General features: G+C 35.6%; 1 protein-coding gene across 1 annotated transcript in view; it reads left to right on the top strand.

The window, feature by feature from the left end:
• The window catches only part of LOC111753926 (putative ankyrin repeat domain-containing protein 30B-like), a 42,263-nt gene extending 23,030 nt beyond the window's left edge, over positions 1 to 19,233 (top strand). The window contains exons 11-16 of the mRNA XM_063254148.1: positions 2,580 to 2,689; positions 15,439 to 15,494; positions 16,271 to 16,306; positions 17,114 to 17,149; positions 17,963 to 17,998; positions 18,886 to 19,233. Of these exons, the coding sequence (XP_063110218.1) occupies positions 2,580 to 2,689; positions 15,439 to 15,494; positions 16,271 to 16,306; positions 17,114 to 17,149; positions 17,963 to 17,998; positions 18,886 to 18,938 (327 nt within the window). The 3' untranslated portion in view covers positions 18,939 to 19,233. The remainder of the gene's footprint in view (positions 1 to 2,579; positions 2,690 to 15,438; positions 15,495 to 16,270; positions 16,307 to 17,113; positions 17,150 to 17,962; positions 17,999 to 18,885) is intronic.
• The last annotated feature ends 7,513 nt before the right edge of the window (positions 19,234 to 26,746 follow it).

Raw genomic sequence — 26,746 nt, 5'->3', positions numbered from 1 at the left:
CTGCTCCAAATTTGAAGTTGAAGATGCTCAGAGAGAAGGGACTGTCCTGTCTTCAGAGCCTGTGTGACCATGCAAGTGCCCTTTTACAGACCCACCTCTGTGTTTCCCTGTGCACACTACTGATTGTGCCTCTGTGAGAGTTTGCAGCTCTTAAAAGATGGTATATTTTAATAAAGATTCTGGAATTTCAGAATATCTTTTATTCATTTATAAGAATGTAATCTAAGTGCTGGGGTTTTATCTCAGCAGCATAAGCGCCTGCCTTGCAAGTGTGTGCTCATGAGGTTGATCCCTGGTACTGATAAAAAAGGAAAAAGACAAAAAAAATAAAATAAAATGTCATCTAGATTTAAGAATAAATATTTAGAAATGGAATGGAATTTAGAAATTGTTTAAAATTGTTCCCATATGCTATAAATAATCATGTTCCTATCAGAATGCCTGTAGACATTAATAATTATAATCACAACTGAATAATTTATGCTTGTTACCAAGAATTTTGTATCTTTCATTTCAGCCTTGCCCCTTAAAAATATGTGTCTTACTGAGTTTCATTGTGATACAATTTTCATATTTAGTGGTATGAAAATTTTCATATTATGCAGTATTAGAATTTGTTCATTATGAGAAAATCCATCCTGAGCAGTGTTATAATTTATTTATTATGTTAAAATCCAAATTGAGCAGTATTAGAATCTTTATTGATGAACCATATTTTACATTTGATTTGTATAACATTGGTAATTGAAATGGAACCAGAATAAAACTTATTAAAAGCAATAGTTATGCATGGGGATCCCAGGATTGCTGTTATATATGAGAAGTGAAGTTTTGTACTCATCTTTCTAACAGCTGAGATAATATTTTCATCTAATAATAGGACATAAAGAGCCATAACTGGTTTAATAAGAAGTGATCCAAGTTCACTTGGGGCTGATCTCACAATTGAGTGACCATGTAATGGGGGTACTCCTTAAAAGCTGGAATGGTTAAGAATTGTAGTTGGATCCTGTCACCAGGTGGAGAATTCAGCAAGTTTCCTGCCTAACTGCTTTGCATGGTACCGAAACTGTTAATTCCCTGAAACTGTTAATTCCTCAGGTGTTGATATTTGGCAGAAGACAAGTAGTGTTGAATATGAGTAAAGCAAAGGTAAAGAGATTTTAATACTGAGGAAATAATGCAGTTTTATAATTTCTCAAACATGATTATCAAATCTGTTGAGACATAGAAGTCATGGAAAATTATTCTTTGGAAGATAGGCTGAGAATTCCTGCCCTAGGGATGATGATTTAACTCATTAATTTAATCCAAATCCTTCAATCATTTTTGACTGTGCATTATGGTTGGAGCTACTGAGAAAAAAGATACAGCCCCTGCCCTGAAGGTGCATTTGATTGAAGCGGGAGATGTTACATAACTCTGAGTACCATGATAAAGGTTGTGATGGAAATTTATCCATTGCATGTTTTTCTAGGAAATTGTTTTGCTGGCTTGCTATGACTTGGTATTCCCTATAACACAGAGAGGATAGATATATATGTAGAAATTCACACATGGGTTCTTTTTTTCTTTTTAATTATTTATGGGAACAGATTATATAATGTAAGATGTAATGAACAGATACTCTGAGGAAGAGACACTAGGAAACTCGAGGCTAATTTAGTAGCATTATGATAGAAATTCTAGCAATACTAATGTTTGCTGATTAGAATGACATTGGACTGGTTTCTTGAGTTCAATTTCAGCATATGTAGAGATGGGGACAGCTATCACAAAGAGAAGGAGAGATGAGTTGGTAGTTACTATTGTCTTCCCTAATTTGGTACTTGAGGACCTAAAAAGTCTTCAATGATTTGATTGTTCTATAATATACACTAAGTATACAAGGTGGATGAAGAAGGGGACAACTATTTGTAAAAAACTAGAGACAGTTAGATAGACAATCAAGATCTCCAGTGGGCTTCCTATGAAATCTGTATTTCTTTAAATTGTTTTTTAAACTGCTATGTTCTGTTTTGATATGTTTAATCTTACCCTCTTTGAGAAGTAAAACAAATGTGTAGGAGTGATAACCACGTTACTGAGCTCTTGTTCGATCATAGAGCAGAAGGGTTTGTAGTGTCACTTTATGAATGTCATTCTAAATGCTTTAATTCCATAACATGAACAGCTACTTCTAAGATGACAATGTGTAACTTATCAACCAGCAATTTCTTACCGTTTTTCTGTAAGTTTGTATCATTTCTACCCTTTTTTAAAATCTCCATGTATTCTTTTGTTTCCTTTTCTTTAAATAAAAAATTAAAAAAAAAAAAAAAAAAAAAAGAAAGACCCTTGGAACCAGTGACTGGAGCGAGTTGTGACCCTGGGGTTTCTGTAGCCACTGTGGGCAGAGAGCATGCACTGCAGAGGGTATGGCAGGGCAGCACGTGTGGAAGCACTGGGAGTGAGAAGGAAGAGACTGCTGTGTGTTGTTATCTATATCAGGTTAACAGTCAGGGTCCTTCACAAGCTGTTCAGTTCAGCTGAGAAGCAGGCAGTTGTGTGGGTTTTAAATTGTTTCTGCTTCTCCACAGGAAGGCCTCACACCACTTATGCTTGCTCTAAGGGAAAACAGAATGGACGCGGCAGCAGCATTGTTAAAATTTAAGACAGAAACAAAGTATGTGGTGAATGAGCCAGAAAGGTATGGTTGTTCTTTTTTTAAACAAGAGTTCAGTAGTGTTGTGGAGTGGTAATAAGTCAAATAAGTCAGTAGCTGAAAGACTACCTTAGTGATTGGTGTATAATGAAAAAGATCAACACAAACCATCAGATAGAAAAATTATTTGGATTGGGCAACATAAGGAATACTGTGCAGTACAAGTCATGCTCTATTATTGAGTAATTTTGACTGATGTCTGCTTTTTAATGAGAAGAATAACTTTTGTAGTAAAACAATAAGGAAGAACACTGTATTGCTATGTTCATGGAACTTCCTCAGAGTACAAAACATAAACCTAAATGCTTCATAGAAAAAGGAAAAAGTGTAAATGTTTCTTTTCAGTGATTGAAAATGAGCTAGTAATATAAACAAGTTGGCATATAAAAATATTTGGAGAAGCAAAATATGCAATTTGGAAAAGTATGCTCATATAAGAGAAACCAGAAAATATTTGAATTTCTGTGTCAGACTTATTTAAAAGAACTTTATATCCTCAAGTTGCATTCATTTATCTATGAGTTCCTCAAGGTTATCTTTCTTTTTCATAGTGCAGTATTCCATTGTGTATAGTTGCCATTTTCCTTGTACATTATTCTCTTAATGGATGTACACACTATCTTAGAGATGTAGCTGTTAGAAATTGTGCTGCTGTAAACATAGATATCTATATATCCCTGTATGTATGATTTTAACTATTTTGGAAGATTTCTGCAAGGGGACATAGCTGTGTCAAGTGGATTTCTATTTTTAGTTTTTTGTGGAATCACCACACTGTTTGCTGTAGTGTTCATACTGGTTTACATTTGCACCACTGGTGTAGAAAAACTCATCAGCATTTATCATTAGACTTTTTTTCATGGAAATCTTTGTAAGATAAAATGCTATCTTGGTGTATATTTAATTTGCATTTATGTAATTTCCAGAAGCAATGATGAGTTTTCCATGTTTTTATTGGCCATTTGTACTTATAACAAGTATCATTTCATTTTATTTTTCTGTTCTTTGAGCTTTCTTTACTAGGTCTATACTTTGATGCTTGTCCTCTGCCTGTGGAGTGACTAATAAGGGTTTTTTTTTTTTTTTTTTTTTTTTGTATTCTGAAGGTTGTCTCTTTCTGTTGGTTGTTTCCTTTGCAATAGAGAATCTTTTTAATTTCACGAGACTCCATTTGTTGATTCTCTATATTGTATTTTGTGCCATTAGGGTTTTGTTCAGAAAGTCCTTGCCTATGCCTGTGTCTTTGAGTACTGCCTATTTTGTCTTCCAGAAGATTGCTTCTGTTTTAACATTTAGTTCTTTGGCCCATTTTGGTTATAGTTTAGTACATGGTGAGATATGTGGATCTAGACTCAATCTGTTGCACGTAGGTATCCAATTTTCCCAGCACCATCCCTTGAAAGAATATCTTTACTCCGGTGTATGTTTTTGACTCCTTTGTCAAAGATCACACAGCGCTCTGGCTCTGTGTGCTTTGAGTTGTCTCTGTTTGTTGTGCTCTCTTCAACTGATGCACATGCCTGTTTCTATGTCAGTACCATGTGGGTTTCATCACTGTAACTTTATAGTGTAGCTCTGAGCTTGGGATTATGATTCTGATGCCACCTGCGTTGCTTTTGTCACTTTTGAGTCTCTTCTAATTCCACCAAATTTTAGGATAATGTTTCTTTAGCTCTGTGAGAATTGACTTTGGTATTTAACTTGGGGTTGCATGAAGTCTGTTTACCAATATTGAAAGTCAGGCCATTTTGACAGTATCAGTTTTGCCTATCCAGAAATGAGGAATATCTTTTCATTTTCTGATATTTTAGTTGCCTTTTTCTGATTTGTGTAATTTCCACTGTACAACTCTTTGCTTTCTTAGGTTAACATCTACCCATTTAAGTTTTTTTGATGCAATCGTGAATGATACTGTTTTCCTAATTGCTTTTTCAGTGAGTTCTTCAATATTGTAAAACATTGCTATTGATTTTCATCTCTGTATGTGTGTGTGTGTGTTTTATCCTTGTATCTTATTAACCTTGGCTAACAGTTCTAGAATTGTGTGATGGACAGTTTAGCATTTTGTAAGCAGAGGGTCATGTCATGTGCAAATAAAGGCCTTGAATGACTATATTGATCAGGAATGGTGATAAGAAGCCTCCTTGTCTTGTTCCTGTTTTTAGAGAGAAGGCTTTTAGTGTTTCCCCGTTGCATGTGATGTAAGCACGAGGATGGTCATAAATGACTTTTATCATGTTGAGATGAAAACATTCGGTACTTATTTTCTTCAGGATTTTGAGAATGAGTGTTGCATTTTATCACAGCCATTTTGCATTTTATCATAGCCGTTTTCTCAGCCTGTTTAGATGATCGTGTGGTTTTGGGTCTTGCTTCTTTGTAGATGAGGAATTAGAATTATCATTTGTGTTTATTGAGCCTCTTTGTATTCAGGGGCCTGAAACCTGTTTGGTACAGTGCATGATGGTTTTGATAATTTATTGCTTTTGGTTTACCAGTATCTTATTAAGGATTTTTACATCCATGTTCATTAAACAAATTGTTCTCTAATTGCCTTTCGTGGTTGTATTATTTTCTAGTTTTGTGATGAGGATAATGATAGCTTCCAAGAATGACTTTTGAAGTCCTACTTTTATTTTTACTGCAGAGTTTTTTGTGTTAGATATTCACAGAAGTTGTTATAGAGTTTCATTGTGAACCCATCAGGTTCTGGGCTTTCTTAGCTGGTATTTTTTTTTTTTTTAAGTTCTCAAATTTCCTTGCCTGATGCTAGAAGATTCAGGATTTTCATATCTTTTTGTTCTTTTTTGGTAATCCATATATATCTAAGAATCTCTCCATCTTTTCTGAACAAAGGCTTAGCATATACTTTCATGAAATAGTTGCTAATAACTTCTTGAAGTTTGACAATGTCTATTGTGATTCCACTTTTTTATTTCTAATTGTAGTATTTTATATGTTTTGGCTTTCGATAAAATTGGCTTATGTTTGATTTACTTTGTTTATTTTTTCAAAAGCTCTTCAATTCAGTGGTTCTTTTTTTCCCTCTAGTTTCTATTCATTGATTTCTGTAATGAGGTTGATAGTGTTTTTATTTTTACTAGCTGTGTGCTTGAATTGTTCTTATTTTTCAGTGACCTTGCGATGCATCATTATGTTTTTGAGCTCATCCTATTTTGTAAAAATGAAAATATTCACTTCTCTATACTTCCTATATTGAACTAGTTTCATTGTATCTCATAAATATTGGTGCACAACTAACTCTAGGAACTGTCTTATTTCTTCCTTAATTTTCTCTATGACTCAGTGATTGTCTTTAATATCCATCTGTTTGCACAATTTCTGTAGTTTCTTTTGCTATTGATATCTACTTGCATCGCACTGTAATCTGATAGTATGCATAGTAAAATTTTTATTCTTTTGCATTTACTTAGTTGTGCTTTATTAACCAGAATATGGTCTGTCTCCAAGAAAGTACTATATGAGACTAAAGAATGTATCTTCTGTTGTCTTTTGGAACACTGTATACAGTACATCTCCAAGTGACAAACATTCAAGTTGCAAAGTTTCAGAGATGCAAATGGGACCTCACATTACAAAAAATTGTAGATGCAAAGAAATCAGAAAGGTTGCTTGTGTGTCTACCAGACACTGCTACAGTTGTGCTATTGTGTGCTTACAGTATGTACAGCTTTACAGAGCTACATCAGAACCTGGGATGTCTGGAAGCAAGCAGAAAAGCAGCAGTGATATGGATGTTGCTGCTAAGAAGTGCAAAGCAATAACCATGGAAACAAAAGTGAAAATAATTAATTGCATTGTGTCTTAGTTACTTTTCTTTCTTTGCTGACACAAAATACCCAACACTGAAAATTAAGGAAGGAAAGATTTCTTTAGCTTACAGTTTGTGGAAGTTTCTTTCCATAATCAGGTGGCTCCAGGGCAGGATGGCATGGCACCAGGGCAACACATTGACAGCAGCAGCTTGCAAAAGCATCCAGAGCAATAAGGAGGAAGAGAAAGCCTCTTTCCCACCCTTATACTCTACACAGCTCAATCCAGAGCAGGTGTAACACTCCCCAAATGTCTGTCCTCCTCTTTCACAGTATGAGAAAATTTACAAAGAAGGATCCTGGATCCCTGTTGAGTCTCTCGTAAAAGGTGTAAAGTTCTCAAGTTGACACAGTGTATCAACCACAACAGATAGAGGTAAAAAAAAATAGTACACATGGCTGGTTTTTATAACATGAATCATGCAACCATGTCCACAGTTATGAAGAAAAGGAACAATATATTGAAATGTGTGTGGTCCACTGTGCCAATGAAGCCATTTTGCTGGACTTACAGAGAAATCTGACTTCCAAAATTCTCCCTGAATAGAACTCATTAATAAGTCAGGGAAATTACTGTATATATAGTAAGTCCATTTGTTTAATGTTTGGTTCAACTTTTACATTTCTTTGTTAATGTAATTTTGTTTAGTTGAAGAATTTTTGATAATGGTGTGTGTAGATCTTTTACTAAAATTGTATTGATATTTATTATATAATTTTCATTAGGTTTTTTGGGTCAAGGTTAGTCACTGTTGCTTGGCATGTTTATAAGTATTATCTCTTTCTATTGAATAAACACATTAATGTAACATTTGTTTTGCTTTCTTTTCTTTCTTTCTCTCTCTCTCTCTCTCTCTCTCTCTCTCTCTCTCTCTCTTTCTTTCTGTTTTTTTTGTGTGTGCATGTCTCCTTTGAATAGTTTTGCCTTGAAAACAGGATTACCCCTCCTGCTTGTTTTGGGTTCTCTTCGTGTTGAATATGGTTTTGCAAACTTTGATTTTTTAATCCATGGAATTTTTATTGTATGAATATCTTTGTTTGTTTGTTGCTGCAGGGTCTCACTATGTATTACAGGCTGTCCTTGAACTTGTTTATATAGCTCAGGAAGGCCTTGAACTCACAGTGATCTCCTTATCTCAGTGTGGCTTTACAGGCATGTGTATTTCTTGCATAGAGCATACTTTTGGATTATGTTTCTTGGTCCATTCTACTAACGCAGGCCTTTTGATTAATGAGTCCATTTACATGGCAGTTATGACTGGTAAGTACTGATCTGTTCCTGTATAGTAATTTCATGTTGTTTTCTTTTCATTCTACTTGTTACCCTACATGATGTATTTGTTTGATTACATCTTTGACATTTTTAGCTTCATTTTGTCCTAAGATATACTTGAAAAGTTTTTGGAATATTTGTTAGGTGGACATAAGTATCTTTAGGATTTATTATGGAAGTATCTTATTCATCAATTTTGAGAGATAATTTTAGTCAAGGTTGGAAGTTGCTTTCCTTAAGAGCTTGAAACACTGACTTCCATGCTGCCCTTATCTTTAAGTTTTGTGCTGAGACATCCATTATAATTCTGCTGGCTTTTCCTTAATAGGCAATTCATTGCTTTGCATCAGTAACTTTTAAGATTTTGTACTTGTGCTACATGTCATTTTTAAGTATGTGGCATGGAGTAGTTTTTTCTGATCAAGGCTACTGTGATCATACTTTACCTGCTTGTATGATTTCTGCTACTTGCCTCAACAGGCTTTCTATGTCCATTCTGCTGTCTTCTGATTTTCCACTAATTACCATTCTTCTTGTATTAGTGCTCTTTGAATTTTCTAGGAGATGTCAGGTCCATTTTTCTTATCCCTCTGTACCTCTAAGGTACCTCTCAGTAAGTGATCATTGACCTCAGCCTGTCTTCTAGATTTTCAGTGTTTACATTAAATATTTTTTGAATTCCAATTGTTTTCTATTCTAGATATTCATATTTTGTAATTCTTTATATAGTTCTAAAAGCTATTTCTTATATTTTCTTTAATCTTGTTGATCATCTGTTTCAGGAGGGTCAATATTTGATTAGTTGTATGTTGTGAAATTTGCCAGTTGCCTGTGGAAGTGTTTTATCTGGATACCCTTTCAGAAATGTCTGCTGTGTGGTTTATGATTTCCTCCCTAGGGCCCTCCAAACTGGTTGCAGGGGGGTGGGGCGGTATTGGGAGGTTGTGAAGGCATTTTGTTGCCTTATCTTTTCATGTTTCACTTTCTCTGTTTGTTTTTCATGATTGAGTTTACAAATTTTATGGACTGGCGTCCTGTTTTGGGGGGAGTGAATCAGTATTGTTTTTGACATCCCCACCCCAAGGTGTGTACCTGGTGGCATAGAGAGAAATCTAATGTAACTCTGATATGTTACACTGGCTGTTGTAATAAATTCAACAACAATGGAATCACATTGCAAGTGAATATTCACAAATCCTAGACACGAGTCATGAACAGCCCTTAACCAAAACAAGGAGGACTATCACTTAAGTGAGTTATACTACCCTGTAGTAGTTCAGGCCACTAAATTCTGCTGGATGTAAGTGGTACAGTGCAAACATACAGCTACAGTATATGCCTTCTTTAGAAGTGGCCCTCTAACTATTACTTCCACCAAACTTGGCCTTCCAGAAGAGAATACGGGCCCCATGATCTTCCTGTTCACAGCCCATACTTCCCAGGTGACCACAGGAGATCCATATTTAGCTCTCACCATGTGTAGCCTATCTCCCAAAGTTCTCACTTATTCTCTGAGGAAGGCTATCAGTTCAGTGTTGTACTGAAACTCTCTCTGGGCATTGGTCACTTCCTGGCACAGGTCGTTCTGTTGGTTTTTACCTTTGTGGCCCTGTGCTGAGGGGAACCCAGTGCTGGAGGATAGTGTGTTCAGGTCTGGGTACTCCTTACCCTCTTTAGATGTCAGGCAGGCATCTATGTCAGCTCGGAATGCAATGCTTACTTACTGGGTTGTCCTCCAACTCTGCTTTGGGACAGGGGGCATTGGCTTTATCTGAGGGTGGGGCACTCAGCCTGAGGTTTGCTGTGTGTGCTCTGATTTTGCTGGTCATTTGACCATCCGTTAACTAGAGAAGTTTGACATCTTTTCATAAAGCACAGAAGTTGGGACTGAATTGAGAGCTTCACAGATGTGAAGCATCTGTCATAGCACTGAAATACAACCCCAGACCCTATCTTGGGACTTGAGAATCATTACCCATAGGGATCCCATGTAATTGCTAGTACAGTTCTCTATGGTGTACAAGTAGTGTCACAGTTTTGATTTTTCTAATTAACCACTTGGGTCTTGACATGTCTAGTTTAGCATAAAATCTTTGTTACTTTGCTGTGGGAGCTCTCTCCTACACCCTCGTCCCTGAATTTTCCAAAAATCCAAGACATTGCTTAAGACTGAAGAATTCAGTCCTCTTTCATGAGTCAAGTGTACTTTTGTGGTTTGTGTTATTATTAAGTATCTCTCAGTGTAGTGGTGATTAACTTTTAGTCCCAGGTTGTCATTACTGACCCAGATCCCTGAGCCTTCATGGTAATACACACTTACACTTAAATTGCAGCTTGTTTTATTGTTTTTTTTTTTTTTTTTTTTTTTTTTTTTTTTTTTTTTTAGTATGTGTGCTTTTTTGCTCAGTTTTTGTCCCTGAACTGGAAGCACTTTACTTTGGTGGCTGAACCTCGTAGATTCGCCCCATGCATGGTAAACAAAATGACTCTTCCCACCTCCTCAGAATCCTACACGGATCCTACACATTGGTGGAGACCTTCACGGTGGCTCATGCTCTGAGACCTTCATTAGTCTTCTGCCAGAAAATAAGAGCAAGGATCATTGTAAAGTACTGAAAAGACCCAAATAATGTTTCCAAAAGAGATCAATGTTTGTTTTTTCTTTGTCACCAGGTCTTTACCGAGAAGTCTCTTTATACCAAGTAGCACCATTACATAAGTTGTAAAAGGTCCCGAATTAAGCCTTAAATTGGCAGCAACTTCTGTTTGGCCTCTGAAATTGTTTACTACTGAAAATCTATTTTTGTCTTGGAATCAGGACTCTAGAATATTTACAGATTTTTGTCTCATACAGAAGCAATTAAATGAAACTCTCTGAATTCATAGTAAAGAAAACTAAGCCCCAGCATGATGCAATATGTCCTGCACACAAGAGGGTTTTGCCTTCCATGTCAGTTGGAGACAGACAGAAATTGAACCAGCCAATCTTTGTTAGAATCACACTCAGAGTTTTGTTGTGTAGAGGAAGAATATTAGTCCATTCCAGGTCTTTAAAAGAACTAACTCTTCACTTCATTAGTTCTCCGTATTATCTTCTTAGTGTCAGTTGCATTAATTTCTGCTCTGATCTTTATAACTTCCTCCTTTATATGGGTTTTAGTCTTGCCTTCCGCCTCTTTACCTATAAACTTGAGATGCAACATACAGTTTTTGCTCTTTCTTTTTTTTTCTTTTAAATTTTATTTAAGGAGAAAAAAAAAGAGAAAGGGTATAAGTTATACAGATTTACAGAAAAAAAATAAACAGTAGGACATCACTAGTTAATGGATTACATATTGTCATCTTAGAGATAATTGTTCAAGTGACAAAATTAAAGCTTGTAAAGTGGACATTCCAACAATGATACTGCAAACAGTTCTGTTCAATGATCCAATAAAACTCAGTGATATCATTTTCTATCTTATACACTTAAATATACATGCAGTTATATTATTCAGAGCACTTTCTTTTCCTCTCTTTTGTACAATGACTATTACACATTTTGGGTTTTATTGCTCCCATGGATCTCATTACTTTTTTGGAAGAGAGTGAAACCAAATGTGACATAACAGAGCAGAGTCGGTCAAATCAAAAGGGTGGACAAAATAGATAATGTAAAAGCATAATACAAGGTGATCAACAATGGTTACCATAATGCCTCCCGCTATCTCTAATAGAATTGCCTATATCATCAGTTATAATAAAATTGAACAAAACAGTAAGGAATAAAACCGACAAAACCAAAACATTGGAGACATTGTAGGTCTTCAAAAGTAGATAAAAATCATCGAGAATGGGCGTCATAATGAATCTCACTATCTTCACAGCTGTTGCCTAAACTTTCGAACCTGGTACTATCCAGCAAAACACAATAGGGGGACATCAGTCAAAAACAAGATGGTGAGAGTAATACAGGGCTTTAAATCAAGATAATGGAAAGTCAAAGTGGGTTACTATAATATATCCTGCTATTTTTATTTATGTTTTCCTTAATTAAAAGGATAAAAATTAAAAAGTAAATAATGGAGTGGAGATTGAGATAAAAGAGGGCATAACAGCAAAACAGCACAGATCAAAACATAACCATTTAAGCAGAATATTGTTTCACCACCAGATAATCCTGACATAAAAGTAGTTACCATATTGTCTCTTTCCTTGAAATCCTTGAGTACAACTTCGTATACTGTAGCATTAAATATATCAAAACAATGTAAAACCATTTAAGAGAATGACAGCATTACAGGGTATTTAGAATCAACTAACAGAAAATGAACAATGGTTTCTGTATAATCTCCTTGTCTTTAAAAGTTTTTACTTATACTATCGTACATAATAAAATCCAACAAGATCCAACCTGTTTAGACCAATGGAGACAGAAGAACAAAAGCTTGATGAGACTTCAAAACAAGATGATACTAAATCAGTATTACCTATTAAGACATCATTTTCTCCAAAATAGCTGTTCCTATCATCCAATCTTCTCTGCCTCATTTCTGTTGAGTTCTTTTTCTGTCATTAGTTGTCAGTTTGTCTTCTTCATTTTGTTTTCTGCTCCATTCATTGTGGCCTCTCTGCCGCTACTTCTGGATTTTTTGTATTTTTCTTTTTTAGAATATCTTGCAGTATTCTCTGTAGAGTTGAATTGGTGGTTGCAATTTCCCCCAGTTCCTCTTTATCCTGGAAGCACCTTGTTTTTCCATCAATTTCCAGGGACAGTTGTGCAGGATATCTCAATCTTGGCTGAAGATTATTATCTTTCAAAGCTTCAATTATTTCCCCCCACGCTCTTCGTGACTTGATGGTTTATACAGAGAAATCTGCTGTAATTCTGATGGGTGTTCCCTTGTAAGTGGTCTGTTTCTTGTCTCTGACAGTTTTTAATATTCTGTTCTTGTATTGAATTTCTGGAATTTTTATTATTATATGCCTGGGTGTTGTTCTGTTTGGGTTGTAGGTGGCTGGGGTCCTGTACATCTGAGTATCTTTACCTTTTGCTAAATTAGGAAAATTCTCCTGGATTATTTCTGTGAGTAGCTTTTGTAGTTCATTTGTTTGTGTCCCTACTTCTTCTTTTATGTTCTTAATTCTTAAGTTATGGATCATCTTATCATCTTCTAGTCTTTGTATTATTGCTGTTTGTTTCTTTGTTACTTTTAAGAAGTTTTTCATTTCATTCTCCCATATTACAAATCTGCCCTCCAGTTCAGATAGTCTGTCCTTAGTTTCTTTCAAGCTGTTATGCCAGTTTTCGATAGACTTTTTAGTTTCCTGGTAGTCCCTTTGAACCTGCTTCACGTATTCTATGCTTTCTCTATTTTCTCCATCAAACAATTCTCCCCTCTTTTTCTGTTCTTGCATTCCACCATCCGTTTTTTCTTGGGTGGTGCTTAGCATTTCTCTAACTATTCTGCTTACTTCTAGCTTCAGGTCATTAATAACTTCATTCCTGAACTGATCTATGAGGCTCTCTAGATGGCGCTTTATGTCTATTGGTGCGGTGTCCGCTCTTGCCTGTTTCTCAGGATTAGGGGCTCCCTCTTCCCATATTCTTTGTTCCTTATATATGCAAGCTTATATAGGAGGCCCAGCTTCCCCCCCTATCAGCCACAACCTGATCGAATTGCGCCGGCTAGGTGTTCCCACCCGCCACAGCACACCAGGAAGTTGCAGACCAGGCAGCCTACACGGGGCCCACCCCTCCAGGCCACCCTCAGGCTCTGGGATCTGGGTTGTGCTAGCCTACTGGGTCTCGGCCAGCAGCGTCACATAGGCTAGGCACTTCTCACCAATCCCGCCTGAGAGGGGCATATGTGGCTGAAGTCGCCACAGCGCCCTGCTCCCGCAAATCTGCCCAGTCCCAGAATGCTTTCCACTGGAGTCAAACTGTGGTAGAGTGTCAGTTTCTCTTACTCACCTCACCACAAGTCAGTGCATGGCTCCCGTCCATCCTGTTTTCAACTCCGTTCACCAATTCCCGTTCTCAGAACTTCTGCACATCTCTCTCCCTGCCGAGCCGATGCAGATGCAGTCACTGCATGGTGGAAAACCCAAATCGCGGCTTCCAATGGCGCGGGGTCCAGCCTCCAGGCTGAGGCTTTTCTGTTCCTGTTCTAGCACCAGGACTGCATTCCAAGTTGGTTTCTCTCAGCCCAGTTCGTTCCTGGGTCAGTAGAGCATATCTCCACTGGTTTATTTCTCCTTACTCCACACCATTCCTGACTTCTGAGCCAAGTCTTAGAAGCAGCCTCCATAGCTGCTGTTATCTGTCCGCTATGTTCTCCTGGAAGTCCCAGTTTTTGCTCTTTCTGTTTTTCTGGTGTGAGACTTCACTATTACAAATTTCCCATAGGACTACTTTCATTGCATTCCAAAGGTTTCAGGAAGTTGTATCTGCATTTTCATTTAATTGTAGACATTGTTTAATTTCTTTTTTAATTTCATCTGTGACCCATTGGTTGTTCAAGAGTATGTTATTTATTTCCATGTGTTTATGGAATTTTTGCGGTTTCTTTTGGTGTTAATTTCCAGTTTCACTGGGATGTCATCAGGAAATATGCCTGGGATAAGTTCAGTTCCTTAGTACTTACTTAAGCATATTCTGTGGGCCAGTATATGGTCTAGAGAATGTCCCATTTGCAGCTGAGAAGAACATGTATCCTAATGTTGTTCGGTGGAATGTTGTAAACACTTACCAAGTCCACTTGTTCACAGGTTTTATTCAGTTCTGATATTTGTTTGCTGATTTTTGTCTACTTGGTTTATGTCTTTGTGACAATGGGGAATTAAACAGCTCCATCACAATTGTATTAATTCTTATTTGATTTTCCCTGTCCGGTCATGTTTGTCTGATACAGTTTATGTGTTCTGCTTGAAGTTTTATTCCAGGTCTTGATATCTGTTACTTTTCTGCCATTGGCATAACTAGTTCAGTAGTAGAAGACAAATGTATTGTCCAATTTAATGAGATATTTATAAATAGACTTAGTTATAAATTATTTAAAAGTTGATATGCCATGAATTACAAACCACAGAGAAGAGAAGAGCTCATAGTCCAAATTAAGACCCATTATTTTCTGGTAACTACAGCACTTGAATACTACAATCTGAAAATACACACGTTGGGTTGTAGTTGGAATTCCAAATTAGGTGAGCATTTAGGAACTACTCACCCCTTACTTTATTATTTCTGAGAGCAGGTTTCTATGTTACCTCATCAAACCTTCATGGGATTCTGGTAAACTAAATTAGCCAAGTCCTTACAGTTTATAAGACTTTGAGTCTAAGGGAAATGACTTATGCAAAAAGAAACAGCTGTTGGTTTTCGAGCCGGAGCTTGTGATTTCAAGACAGTTTCTCTTAAATTGTGCTAATCCAGCTAATGCTTGGAGCTGTCTTGCCTTTCTTGATTGATGCCTGCCTCACTTTACTTACTGTTTTTTCTTCCTTAATTACAGGTGTAATAAAGTTTTGTAGACATGACAGATTTAAAGTATTGGAGTAAAGTTTTCATATTAGATCTGACATTGTCTGAAATACGCTTAGTAATTTAATATGTTTTATATCAATTTTAAATCACTTTTTTTGCATAGAAAAAATTCTCAATGTGAAAAAAAGGAATCTTCAAATTCTGACAATAGCCCTGCAGGTAAGACTTCTCATAGTGAATTACACTTGGTGGCCCTGTCTTGATTTTCAAAGACAAAAGGATGAGTGTGAAGGCACAAACCTGTAACCCCAGCACTGGCGAGGCTGAGGCAGGAGTACCTTCTTGTGTTGAAGGCAATCCTGCACTACATAGTGAGACCCTGTCTCAAAGAACAAAAAACAAAAGACAAAAACAACAAAAAAGGAAAAGAGTAAGAAAAAACTTTGAACACAGAGGAGTTAAAACATTCACTGTGTCAATTAAATTTATATTTCCTTAATTTTTTTAATAATTCAGAACTCAGAATTATTTAAGAAATGAATTACAAGAAAGACCTAATCTAAAACATTCCATTTATTTAATTTTTACTTCTAAAATTCTAAACACAAAAAAGAATTTTAAACCAGTGTGGCTACTTTCTGTGCACTAACATTAGAGTAAACTTTTAATATTTTAAGTAATGGATTAGACTTAGTAAAGGAATATTACTCCATGATTTTATTACTGAAAAGTGATTTTTGTGACTAAAAATAGCATGCTAAGTCACTTTTATCAGTTATTTTCCATCCTAAGTATGTCATTTATATGGATCTGTATAATTTGTTACTCCTCAGTTCAGGAGATAATATCTATCACTGCTACTTTGATCTTGGAATTATCTCCAATTGTATACCGAGTTTCTGTAACATGGTAATGGTAGATTCAGTAACTATGTTCAATTAATAGTGTTTTCTCTTTGTTTCTTTTCTTTATCTCTTCTGTTCTCTTATTTGTAGTGGTTGCAAGTGAATCTGAGACTTTTTTAACACCAGGCAAGTACCCCTCCACTCAGGTGTATCTTTTGCTCCAAGAAGTTTGTTTTTTATATCAGGTTTTAGTTCACAGCAAAATTAAGAGGATATCCAAAAATTTCTGGTTTATTATGTGCCTCTCACACATGGGTTGCTTTCCTCAGGGGCCAGAGGCCTCCACTACATTAGAATGCTTGTTATAGACTATGATTTACAGGGGTCCATCGTTACCATTCAAAGTATCACTTTTAGTGTTCTCTATCAGATGGCTGTTTTGAAATGTGTAACATATTTATTGTTGCATCTATGTTTACTCTTCATTTTTTTCTTAACACTGCAGAATTCAGAAGTATTTAAGAAATTCAGTATAGGAAATTAATGATCTAAATACTCCATTTATTTAATTTTTACTTCAGAAATCCCATACATGAAAAAGAGTTCTAAATCAGTATGGCTGATTTATACACACTAACATTAAAGTTTTAATTTTTTAAGTAAATGTGTTAGACTTAGTGAAAGAAAATTATAATATGGTTATATCACTAAAAAGTGAATTTTTGACTAGAACTAATATGTTAAGTCACTTTTCTCAATTATTTTCACTTAGTTGTATAATTTATATTTTTCTGGATATTTTCCCGTTCTTTGCTTTAGGAGATTGTACCTATACTGTGGTGCTTTGATCTTGGAATTATGTGAATTTGTATACTGAGCTTCTGTAACATGATACTAGTAGATTTAGTAACTATTTTCATTTAATAGCTTTTAACCTATGTTTCTTTATTTTCTCCTGTATGCTTTTCTTTTCTTTTGTCTTCTTTTTTGCAGTGGTTGCAATTAAAATTGAGGCTCCATCCATGCCAGGTAAGTGCTCTATCAGTGAGCTGTACCCTTTGCACTAAGATTTTTTTTTAAATCAGGTTTAATTTTGCAGCAAAATTGAAAGCAAGATCCAGAGATTTTTGTTAGATCACGTGCCACTTGCACATGGGTTGCCTCCCTCCACGGCCAGTGCCCTCCGCTAAAGTAGTACACTTGGTGTAGACAATGACTTACACTGGCCCATCATTACCAAGCAAAGTCGGCAGTCAGTGTTAGGATTCACTGTTAGTGTTCCCCATCTCATGGGTGTACTGTAAGGTGAAGTGTATATTTGCAGTTCAATTTATATTTGTGTTTAATTTTTTGTTAATATTCCATATTTAGAAGAATTTAGGAAATGAATTATAGGAAATTTATAACCTAAAATACTTCATTCATTTAATTTTGCTTGAATTCGTATACATGAAAAAGTTTTAAATCACTATGGCTACTTTGTGTGAATTACGATTAAACTTCTAATATTTTGAATAAATATGTTTGACTTAGTAAAAGAATATTACTACAAGAGTGTATTACTGAAAAGTGATTTTTGTGACTAAAATTAAAATGTTGTCACTCTTATGAATTATTTTCCCACTTAAGTATTTAATTTATATGGCTTTGTATAATATTCCACACTTTGGTTTAGGAGATGATACTAATAGTGTGCTACTTTGATCTTGGAATTATCTCCTATTGTACACTGAGTTTCTATAACATGGTTATACTTTCAATACCTATCTTTAATTAATAGCTTTTCTTCTTTGTTTCTTCTCTTCTGTTTTCTTTTCGGTTCCATTCTTTTCTTTTTTGCAGTGGTTGCCAAAAAACCCGAGATTCCATTCGTACCAGGCAAGTGCTGTACCATGGAGTTGTACCCTTTGCACTATAAACTGTTTTTTTTTTTTAATTTTAGGCTTAAGTTCACAGCAAAATTGAAAGGAAGATCCAGAGATTTGCAGTTGATCATGTACCTCTCACGCATAAGTTGCCTCCCTCTATGGCCAGTGCCATCTCTTAGACTAGAACACTTGTTATAGACAGTGACTTAAACCGGTCCATTATTATAATCCAAATCTGCAGGTAATATTAGTTTCACTGTTAGTGTTCTCCATCTGATGGGTCTACTCAGCTGTGTAGTGCATTTAGTGTTGAACTTATGTTTGTTCTTAATTTTTTAATACTGCAAAATTCAGAAGTATTTAAGAAATGCAGTATAGAAAATTTTTATCTGAAATACTCCATTTATTTAAGTTTTACTTCTGAAATCCTAAACATGAAAAAGAGTTACAAATTCGTATGGCTACTTTCTATGTACTAATATTTTAGCAAAGTGTTAATATATTAATAAATGCATTAATCTTTGTGAAAGCGTATTATTACACAGTTGTATCAGAAGTGATTTTTGTTACTAAAAAAAGTGTTAAGTCACTTCTCAGTTATTTTTTCACCCAAGTTTATAACTTATATTGTTCTCCATATTTTCCTACTCATTTATGAGACGTTACCTATACTGTGCTAGTTTGATTTTGGAATCATCTCTAATTGTATACTGAGTTTCTGTAACATGGTAGTAGTGGATTCAGTAACTACCTGTAATTAATAGTTTTTTGTCTTTCTTTCTCTCTTTTTCTCTCTCTGTCTTTCTTTCTTTCTATCTTTCTTTCTTTCTGTCTTTCTTTCTTTCTTTCTTATTTTCTTTCTTTCTTTCTTAATGTTTTTACTTTTCATTTTTGCAGATATAACCTTACCTGGGACTCCATCCTTGCCAGGCAAGTTCTCTACAACTTAGCTGTGTCCTTTGCACTAAGAACTTTGTTTTTTAAATTAGGATTAAGTTCAAAGAAAAGTTGAGAGGAAGATCCAGACATTTCGGGTGATCATGTGCCTCTCAAAGATGGGTTCCCTCCCTTCACAGGCAGTGTGCTCCCTTCGAGTAGTACACTCCTTATTGATAATGACTTACCCTGGTCCATCGTTGCCATCCAAAGTCTGCAATTAACACTAAGGTTCACTGTTAGTGTTCTCCATCTGATGGATCTATTCAAATGTGTAGTGTATTTGCTGTTGCATTTATATTTGTTCTTAATTTTGTGTTAAATTCCACAATTCATAAGTATTTAAGACATGAAGTGTAGGAAATTATAATTCAAAATATGCCTTTTATTGAATTTTAACTTCTGTAATCCTGTACATGAAAAGGTGTTTTAAATCAGTCGGTCTAGTATCTGTGCACTAACATTATAGTGAAGTTTTAATATTTTAATAAATGCATTAGACCTAGTAAAACCATTTTACTACATGATTGTATCACTAAGAAGTGATTGTTGTGAATAAAAATAAAATGTTAAGTCACCTATCAATTATTTTCTTGCCTAAGTATGTGACTTATATTGTTCTATATATTTTCCTATTCTTTGGTTTAGGAGATGATACCTATTCTGTGCTACTTTGATCTTGTAATTATCTCCAGGTATATACTGAGTTTCTGTAACATGGTAGTAGTAGTTTCGGTAACTACATTTAATTAACAGCTTTTTCCTGTGTTGTTTTCTTTTGTCTTCCCTTTTGCAGAGCCTCAACCTTTTCCTGTGGCTCCATTCAGGCCAGGCAAGTGCGCTATCACTGAGGTGTATCCTTTACACTAAGAAGTTTGCTTTTTTATATCAGGTTTAAGTTCACTGCAAAATTGAAAGGAAGCTCCAGAGATTTGCAGTTGATCATGTGTCTCTCACACATAAGTTGCCTCCTTCCATGGCCAGTGCTCTCCCCTAGAGTAGTACACTTGTGATAGACGATGAGTTACCACGAGTCTACCCTTATCCTTAAAATCTGAATCTGCAGTTAATGTTAGGGTTCACTGTTAGTGTTCTCCATCTGATGGGTCTATTCAAATGTGTAGGGTATTTACTGTTGCGTTTTTGTTAGTTCTTAATTTTTTGTTAATACTCCATATTCAGAAGTATTTAGGAGATGAATTATAGGAAATTTATAATCCAAATGTTACACTTCTTTAATTTCTACTTCTGAAATCCTATACATGAAAAATAGTTTTAAATTAGTATGGTTACTTTGTGTGTACTAACATTAGAGTAAACTTTTAATTTTTTAAGTAAATGTGTTAGACTTAGTAAAAGAATATTACTACATGGTTGTATTACTGAAAAGTGATTTTTGTGACTAAAAATAAAATTTGAAGTCACTTAAAAATTATTATCTTCCCACTAAAGTATGTAATTTGTATTGTTCTGTATAATGTCCTACTCTGGTTTAGGAGGTGATATCTATACAATGTTACTGTGTTTTTCAATTATCTCCAATTGTATACTAAATTTCTGTATCATGGTATTAGTAGATTCATTAACTTTCTTTAAATAATACCTTTTTCTTTGTTTCTTTGTTTATTCTCTTTTTTTTTTCTGTTTCATTGTCTTCCTTTTTGCAGTGGTTGCCACTCAACCCGAGACTCCACTCAAGTCAGGCAAGTGCTCTACCACAGAGCTGCACCCTTTTCACTAAGAACTTTGTTTTTTATGTCTGGCTTAGGTTCACAGCAAAGTTGAAAGAAAGATCCAGAGGGCTTTGATTGATCATGTCCCTCTCACACAAAGTGTTTTGCTTCCCTCCATGGCCAGTGCCCGCCCCTAGAGGAGTACCCTTGTTACAGATGATGACTTACAGTGGTCCTTTGTTACGTTATCATCTAACGTTGGCAGTTAACATTAGGGCAAACTGTTGGTGTTCTAGATCTGATGGGTCTACTCAAATGTGTAGTATATTTACTGCTGCATTTATATTTGTTCTTGTTTTTTTCTTAATACCGCAGGATTCAGAAGTATTTAAGAAATTAACTGTAGGAAAATTTTATTCCAAAACACTCCATTTATTAATTTTTACTTCTGAAATCCTATACATGAAAAGAGTTTTAAATCACTATGTTTAGTGTCTGTGTAATAACATATAGTGAAGGTTTAATATGTTAATAAATGCATTAGACTTAGTAAAAACCATATTACTGTATGATTGTATCACTGAGAAGAGTTTTTTGTGACTAAAAATAAAATGTTAAGTCACTTATACATTATTTTCCCTCCCAAGATTTTAACTTACGTTGTTCTCCATATTTTCCTATTCTTCAGTTTAGGAGATGATATCTAGTCTGTGCTACTTTGATCTTGTAATTATCTCCAGGGGTATACTGAGTTTCTGTATCTTCTGCAGTAGTGGGTTCAGTAACTATCTTTAATTAACAGCTGTGTTTCTTCTCTTTTATTTTTTATGTGTTCTCTTTTCCAGGGATTGGTAGACCTGGCACTCCACTCACGCAAGGCAAGTGCCCCTCCACTGAACTGTACCCTTTGCACTATGAACATTTATAAACATCAGGATTAAGTTCACGGCAAAATTGAAAGGAAGATCCAGAGATTTCCAGTAGACTGTGTGCCTCTCACACATGAGTTGCCTCCCTCCACAGGCAGTGCCCTCCTCTAAAGTAGTACACTTAGTGTAGACAATGACTTACACTGGCCCATCATTACCAAGCGAAGTCTGCAGTCAGTGTTAGGATTCACTGTTTGTGTTCCCCTTCTCATGGTTCTATTGTAATGTGAAGTGTATTTACAGTTCAATTTATATTTGTGTTTAATTTTTTGTTAATACTCCATATTTAGAAGAATTTAGGAAATGAATTATAGGAAATTTATAACCTAAAATACTTCATTCATTTAATTTTCCTTGAATTCCTGTACATGAAAATGTTTTAAATCACTATGGCTACTTTGTGTGAATTAAGATTAAACTTTTAACATTTTAAACAAATGTGTTTGACTTAAAATGTTGCCCCTCTTATGAATTATTTTCCCACTTAAGTATTTAATTTATATGGCTTTGTATAATATTCCACTCTTTGGTTTAGGAGATGATAGTAATAGTGTGCTACTTTGATCTTGGAATTACCTCCTATTGTACATTGAGTTTCTATAACATGGTAATAGTTTCAGTACCTGTCTTTAATTAATAGCTTTTCTTCTTTGTTTCTTCTCTTCTGTTTTCTTTTCGGTTCCATTCTTTTCTTTTTTGCAGTGGTTGCCAAAAAACCTGAGATTCCATTCGTATCCGGCAAGTGCTGTACCATGGAGTTGTACCCTTTGCACTATAAACTGTTTTTTTAAATTTCAGGCTTAAGTTCACAGCAAAATTGAAAGGAAGATCCAGAGATTTGCAGTTGATCATGTACCTCTCACACATAAGTTGCCTCCCTCTATGGCCAGTGCCCTCCCTTAGACTAGAACACTTGTTATGGAGAGTGACTTAAACCGGTCCATTATTATAATCCAAATCTGCAGTTAATATTAGTTTCACTGTTAGTGTTCTCCATCTGATGGGTCTATTCAAATGTGTAGTGTATTTGCTGTTGCATTTATATTTGTTCTTAATTTTGTGTTAAATTCCAGAATTCATAAATATTTAAGACATGAAGTATAGGAAATTATGATTTAAAATATTCCTTTTATTTAATTTTCAATTTTGTAATCTTGTACATGATAAAGTATTTTAAATCAGTATGTCCAGTATCTGTGCACTAACATTATAGTGAAGTTTTAATATTTTAATAAATGCATTAGACCTAGTAAAACCATTTTACTACATGATTGTATCACTAAGAAGTGATTGTTGTAAATAAAAATAAAATGTTAAGTCACCTATCAATTATTTTCTTGCCTAGGTATGTGACTTATATTGTTCTATATATTTTCCTATTCTTTGGATTAGGAGATGATACCTATTCTGTGCTACTTTGATCTTGTAATTATCTCCAGGTATATACTGAGTTTCTGTAACATGGTAGTAGTAGTTTCGGTAACTACATTTAATTAACAGCTTTTTCCTGTGTTGTTTTCTTTTGTCTTCCCTTTTGCAGAGCCTCAACCTTTTCTTGTGGCTCCATTCAGGCCAGGCAAGTGCGCTATCACTGAGGTGTATCCTTTACACTACGAAGTTTGCTTTTTTATATCAGGTTTAAGTTCACTGCAAAATTGAAAGGAAGCTCCAGAGATTTGCAGTTGATCATGTGCCTCTCACACATAAGTTGCCTCCTTCCATGGCCAGTGCTCTCCCCTAGAGTAGTACACTTGTGATAGATGATGACTTACCATGAGTCTACCCTTATCCTTAAAATCTGAATCTGCGGTTAATGTTAGGGTTCACTGTTAGTGTTCTCCATCTGATGGGTCTAACAAATGTGTAGGGTATTTACTGTTGCATTTATGTTTGTTCTTAATTGTTTGTTAATACTCCATATTCAGAAGAATTTAGGAGATGATTATAGGAAATTTTTAATCCAAATGTTACACTTCTTTAATTTCTACTTCTGAAATCCTATACATGAAAAATAGTTTTAAATTAGTATGGTTACTTTGTGTGTACTAACATTAGAGTAAACTTTTAATTTTTTAAGTAAATGTGTTAGACTTAGTAAAAGAATATTACTACATGGTTGTATTACTGAAAAGTGATTTTTGTGACTAAAAATAAAATTTGAAGTCACTTAACAATTATTATCTTCCCACTAAAGTATGTAATTTGTATTGTTCTGTATAATGTCCTACTCTGGTTTAGGAGGTGATATCTATACACTGTTACTGAGTTTTTGAATTATCTCCAATTGTATACTAAATTTCTGTATCATGGTATTAGTAGATTCATTAACTTTCTTTAAATAATACCTTTTTCTTTGTTTCTTTGTTTATTCTCTTTTTTTTCTGTTTCATTGTCTTCCTTTTTGCAGTGGTTGCCACTCAACCCGAGACTCCACTCAAGTCAGGCAAGTGCTCTACCACAGAGCTGCACCCTTTTCACTAAGAACTTTGTTTTTTATGTCTGGCTTAGGTTCACAGCAAAGTTGAAAGGAGGATCCAGAGGGCTTTGATTGATCATGTCCCTCTCACACAAAGTGTTTTGCTTCCCTCCATGGCCAGTGCCCGCCCCTAGAGGAGTACCCTTGTTACAGATGATGACTTACAGTGGTCCTTTGTTACGTTATCATCTAACGTTGGCAGTTAACATTAGGGCAAACTGTTGGCGTTCTCCATCTGATGGGTCTATTCAAATGTGTAGTATATTTACTGCTGCATTTATATTTGTTCTTGTTTTTTTCTTAATACTGCTGAATTCAGAAGTATTTAAGAAATTAAGTATAGGAAAATTTTTATTTCAAAATACTCCATTTATTAATTTTTACTTCTGAAATCCTATACATGAAAAGAGTTTTAAAGCACTATGTTTACTGTCTGTGTAATAACATATAATAAAGTTTTAATATGTCAATAAATGCATTAGACTTAGTAAATAACATATTACTACATGACCTTATCACTGAGAAGTGATTTTTGTGACTAAAAATAAAATTTTAAGTCACTTATACATTATTTTCCCACCCAAGTTTGTAACTTATGTTGTTCTCTGTATTTTCCTATTCTTTAGTTTAGGAGATGATATCTAGTCTGTGCTACTTTGATCTTGTAATTATCTCCAGGGGTATACTGACTTTCCGTATCTTCTGCAGTACTGGGTTTAGTAACTATCTTTAATGAATAGCTTTGTTTCTTCTCTTTTATTTTCTATGCGTTCTTTTTTGCAGTGATTGGTAGACCTCGGACTCCATTCATGCAAGGCAAGTGCCCCTCCACTGAACTGTACCCTTTGCACTATGAACATTTTAAAATATCAGGCTTAAGTTCACAGCAAAATTGAAAGAAAGCTCCAGAGATTTCCAGTAGACTGTGTGCCTCTCACACGAGTTGCCTCCCTCCATGGCCAGTGCTGTCCTCTAGAGTAGTACACTTGTTATAGACGATGACTTACACTGGTCCTTGGTTCCCATCCAAAGTCTGCATTTAACACTAAGTTTCACTGTTAGCATTCTTCATGTGATGGTGGATTGGAATTTGTTGTGTGTTTCCTTTAGCAGTGTCATGCCTCAGACAGCTCCTTTGTGCTATTTGTTCATTGCCTCCCTGGCCCTGCACCACCCCACCAATACTGCAACCACTGAACTTTTCATTTTCCTGGCAGTGATCATTTTAGCAGATCTGCTCCTTCATTGAAATGATACAGTGGATAATTTTTGAAGATTAAAAGCAATAACTGTTCAAGCTAACTGAATGTAGCCAATAAAGCTGTTACTTGAACTGCCTTTCTTCCTCTTATTGGGGATGTTGCTAGGGACCGAAGCCAGTGCTTTGGCCATTCCAGGTCAATGATTTACCATGGAGCTATACCTCCAGCCTTAGTTTTTGTGTTTTTCATGCTTGTATGAATATGCGCTGATGGCATGTGCTCCACATGCTGAGCTGGCCTGCTTTCTATGTGGATTCCTCATCATGAGGAGGGTTGCCAAAAGTGACATCATGCTGAACTTCAGAGCACGAACTGCACCACCTTGTTCTGTTGGGTCCAGACAGAACCTTTGAGAATGGAGGCAGACACTGGCGAGTGCTGTGCTTCTCAAAGTGCCTCAGGGCTTTCATTCTTACCTGGAGATGGGAAGTAAGATGAGGGAGTAATGAAAGCTATAGGTGAGTCAAAATGCTCCTCTTCCTTTGAGTGCAAGTCATGTTAAGTTAGTAAAACATGACCGATTTTATCATTATTATTATTGGTCCTCACTCCTTCAGTACTAGGGACTCAGTGGTCTTGTGCGTGCTGTGCACACATGTTTACCACTGAGTCCAACCCCAGCCCTGACTTTGTATGAATAGGTTCTCTGTCACGGGAAATCAGAGGCTTTTGGTTCTTTGTGTTGTTTTGTTTTTTTCCCAAAGTTTACATGACGTAAAATTTTGTCTTTCACTTGTCACATTCTGAGAGGCTCAGTGAGTTAGTGGTTTCATTTGTATGTTTTCATTATTCCATGTAAGATAGTGCTCCCTGGCAGCTGGTTGCAACCTCCCCGGTGCTGGCTTTTAAGCTTTTCAGACTGGACCAGCTTGTAAGGGCTTGAGCTCTGAAGTGGTTCTTTCCATGGGAAGTAAGATAGCAGATGAACTTGAGCCCTGTTTCCATCACACATATGACAGAGAAACCAGGGAGAACTAAGGGAGCTCCTTAGCATCTTCCCTAGGAGAGGAATAGCAAGAGTAAGTGCACAGACTTCTCCTGAGCTCTTCTCCACTGAGAGCTGGAAATCATTGCAATGGTGCTTGTTTCAGGTGTGCTTCCCATATTTTGCCATGCTGCAAATTAGAATGCCCTTTACAGCTTCCTTGAGCTAAAGTATTTCCTCTTCAAACTCTACAGTTCCAACTGAATGCTACAGCAGCTGCCTTGTGTCTTAAGAAAATAAGTGTATCTTTTATGATCGTTCCTAGTGCCACTACTCTAGGAAAGTCATGCTCTTTGTTTGCCATGTCAGCTTATGCCAGCGATACTGCTAATGGTACCATTTCTGTCAATATAATACCTTTAGGTAGGATGTGATTGTGCACAGCACTATTGCTCATTTAGCTATCAAATGTAGGTAAATTCTCTTCTTCCCTGCATTTCTTAAATAAAAAATAGGAAGTGAGATTTCTTATTGCATTGCATATCAATAGCATAATT

The sequence above is a fragment of the Cavia porcellus genome, unplaced genomic scaffold, assembly GCF_034190915.1.
Source record: "Cavia porcellus strain 051 isolate PalLab524CR breed Dunkin Hartley unplaced genomic scaffold, mCavPor4.1 scaffold_8, whole genome shotgun sequence".
Classification (NCBI taxonomy): Eukaryota; Metazoa; Chordata; class Mammalia; order Rodentia; family Caviidae; genus Cavia; species Cavia porcellus.
Note: the sequence above shows the minus strand (reverse complement) of the source record. Positions and strands in the feature narration are given on the sequence as shown.